Source organism: Malus domestica, chromosome 06 (assembly GCF_042453785.1).
Source record: "Malus domestica chromosome 06, GDT2T_hap1".
Classification (NCBI taxonomy): Eukaryota; Viridiplantae; Streptophyta; class Magnoliopsida; order Rosales; family Rosaceae; genus Malus; species Malus domestica.
This window is the reverse complement of record NC_091666.1, coordinates 17382556-17385454: the sequence shown is the minus strand read 5'-3', so window position 1 is coordinate 17385454 and position 2899 is coordinate 17382556. Positions and strand designations below refer to the sequence as shown.

General features: G+C 41.3%; 1 protein-coding gene across 1 annotated transcript; it reads left to right on the top strand.

The window, feature by feature from the left end:
* Positions 1-916: 916 nt before the first annotated feature.
* Positions 917-2502, top strand: LOC139197032 (ethylene-responsive transcription factor ERF027-like). Its single transcript, XM_070823483.1, has one exon. The coding sequence runs from the start codon at positions 1260-1262 to the stop codon at positions 2109-2111; it is 852 nt and encodes a 283-aa protein (XP_070679584.1). The 5' UTR covers positions 917-1259; the 3' UTR covers positions 2112-2502.
* The last annotated feature ends 397 nt before the right edge of the window (positions 2503-2899 follow it).

Below are 2899 nucleotides of genomic sequence, written 5' to 3'. Positions count from 1 at the left end.
AAATTTTCCTTCACTCGTGGTTTCAGAATTTTCAGTCATTTTATCCTTTGTCCAACCACGAATCAAAGAATTTTAAAATTCAGAGATTGGAGCATTAGAGAATTCGAGGTGGGGAAACTCTAAAAGGAATTACGAGAACTTCTTCGAGATTTAAATCAAGCTTTCATTGGAAGCACCAATTTGTGGTATCAAAAATCTGCGATCTTCAGTCTTGATGAATTTGTGTAGACAAAACAATTAAACACCTTCGATCAATGACTAAAGCCACGCGCCTATGGAGTGCGGGCATTTGGTTAATGAATCTCCAATTCCTAAGTCAGCTTGTCCTAAAGAGAGAGTTGAGAGCTTAATTGCGTAGCAAAAGCTTACCATATATAATTTGGTGGAGAATCGGGTATTTATAGAGCTAGGACGGCTACATGTGTAGGGTTTTCCATGCCATGTGCCCATATCCAGTTGGTCAAGGTGTGTCATCTGTTGGATGGAGAAAAGAATTATTCTTAAGATATTATTAAATAAATAATTATCTCATGAAATCCTTGATTGGATTTGATTGTGATTCCTTGCTTGATTGACTTGATCTTCTATAAGGAAAGTATAAAGATAAGGATCTAGTTATTAATCCTATCTTGAATACCTTGACTTTTCTCCTTGCCATGGGCAAGAGAGCTTGGAGAAGCCTTAGTCAGCAACTCAGGCTTTCTTGAAGGTTGAACTTTGCGTGGAACGGATGTGGGTCTTGCGAATTTATAAGGGCATTATCGTCACCTGTGCTTTACACATATGACGTGGTTGTTAACGTCTGGATTATTATTGAAGTGGGAGACTAAGAGAGGGTAAGAATAGAGAACAGCTAGTTCCTAGCCTGTGCCGAATGCGTGTGCTCACCAAAAGCACACAGCAATTTGTCTACATAAAATTTTTCAAATTAAAATCATTAATCTTTCATGGTATGTACTCGTAAAGTTTCAAATAAAAACCCTAAAGCCTGTACAAGACCAAACTGCCCGCTGGCTGCATTGCCATGACTTTTTGAGTGAGTCCCTCCCACGAAATCCCCACGCTATAACCTTGCTAATCACAATATATATCCTGCATTTAAATCTCTCGCTCATGACCTTCTCCAACTCTCTCTCTCACAAACATAATTAATATCTTACCTTCCTTCTATATTCCCCACTTCCAAAATTTACATAAATCCCCACCTGGCTTGCTGCATAAATCTGTAACTATATATAAATAGAGAGATTATACATATCATGGCTGACCTAAATCCAAATCCAAACACTTCCAACAAAGTGAATCAAACATTAGACCAATCTACACCCACTTATCCACCTCTAGTAGTATCCCCCCTTGACTTTCACCCTTCTCCCCCTACATTACTCCACCCAACAAACCAAACCCTTCCTCAGGCTCCTCCACCGCACCCTCCACACCAAGTCCTCCCACATTCTCTTCTCCCTCCCCACCACCACACGCACGAACCTACTGAAATACCCTCCCCCTCCGCTAGGGCACCACTACATATTCAAACACTACCAAAGCCCACCACCATGGCCTCGAGCTCTTCCGGGAAGCACCCCAGGTACCACGGCATCCGGTGTCGGAGTGGAAAATGGGTGTCGGAAATCCGAGAGCCACGGAAGACCAAGCGTATTTGGCTTGGCACTTTCCCAACTCCGGAGATGGCTGCAGCCGCCTATGATGTGGCCGCACTTGCACTCAAGGGTACCAATATTGCTCTCAACTTTCCAAGTTTCATTGGATTGTATCCAGTGCCACCGTCCACATCAGCAATTGATATTCGTACTGCCGCAGCTACTGCAGCCGCGGCGCTACGAAAGAATAGTGACACGATGGAGAGTCCAAAAATGGGACAAATGCAGAAGCACGAGGGTGATGATATGATGAGTAGTACAAGTTTGGCGTCGTCTGTTAGAGACTTTATTGACGAGGAAGAGCTTTTCCAGATGCCGAATTTGCTGGCGGACATGGCAGAGGGAATGCTGATGTCTCCACCGAGAATGAACGACTCTCCGCCGTCTGATTATGATGACTCGCCCGGAAATTCAGACAGAGGAGAAGGCCGTCTGTGGAGCTATTACTGATTATGCAGCTCACAACCCTGAATTAATTGCACGCTCAAAATAAAGATAATTATAACATGAAGAAGGGAAACAGAAAAAGAGAGAATTATATATGTGGAGTACATACGTACCTCGGAGGCTGTAAATAGCAACACGATCGACGGCATGGTTATGAGTTTGATACTTATTAACCAGGCAGAGGTCAAATTTTGAAGAGGCAGGCAGTGTAGTGAGTTCATGAGTTTGGGGTGCTTTTGCTTAATTATGATTTATGAATTTATGAGTGCATGTACAACTGTTGCGCGAGGAGTTTGACCTTTTTCTCTTCGTTCTTTTATTTTCTTTTATATATTAAGATTGTGAGGTTTCCTTCTGAATTATTGCTTAATTATATCTGAGTTTTTTTTCCGCCTATCTGTTTCCTAGGATTTTCATATGCATGGGTAACAAAAACTACTGCATATATATGCTTCATCTTCTTCTTCCTATTTGTAGTGGATGTCCTTGTCCCTGTGGGTCAATCCTTTTCTAGTCGGTGTGTTTGCATTCTGACTCTTTCTTCTAAAGTTTTGAGGCACTGATTACTCTAAAGGCTTATCTTTGTAGTTTCTGTCTGCTTAATTATGCAAAAAAAAAAAAAAAAAAGAGGGGAAAATTTCATTAAAACCTATCAAATGTTGTGAAATGTGGTGTGAATGCCACACATGCGTTTGTGTAAGAAAGTTAACTGAAGTAGACTTTGGTGAAAGCCATTAAATGCATTGGATGAAAATGTCCTAGAGAAGTGAAATATTTTCTTCTTGTAGGTA

Bases quoted from the DNA above. Each gene is read 5' to 3' on its own strand.
- LOC139197032 (XM_070823483.1), top strand. From the start codon at position 1,260: ATGGCTGACCTAAATCCAAATCCAAACACTTCCAACAAAGTGAATCAA.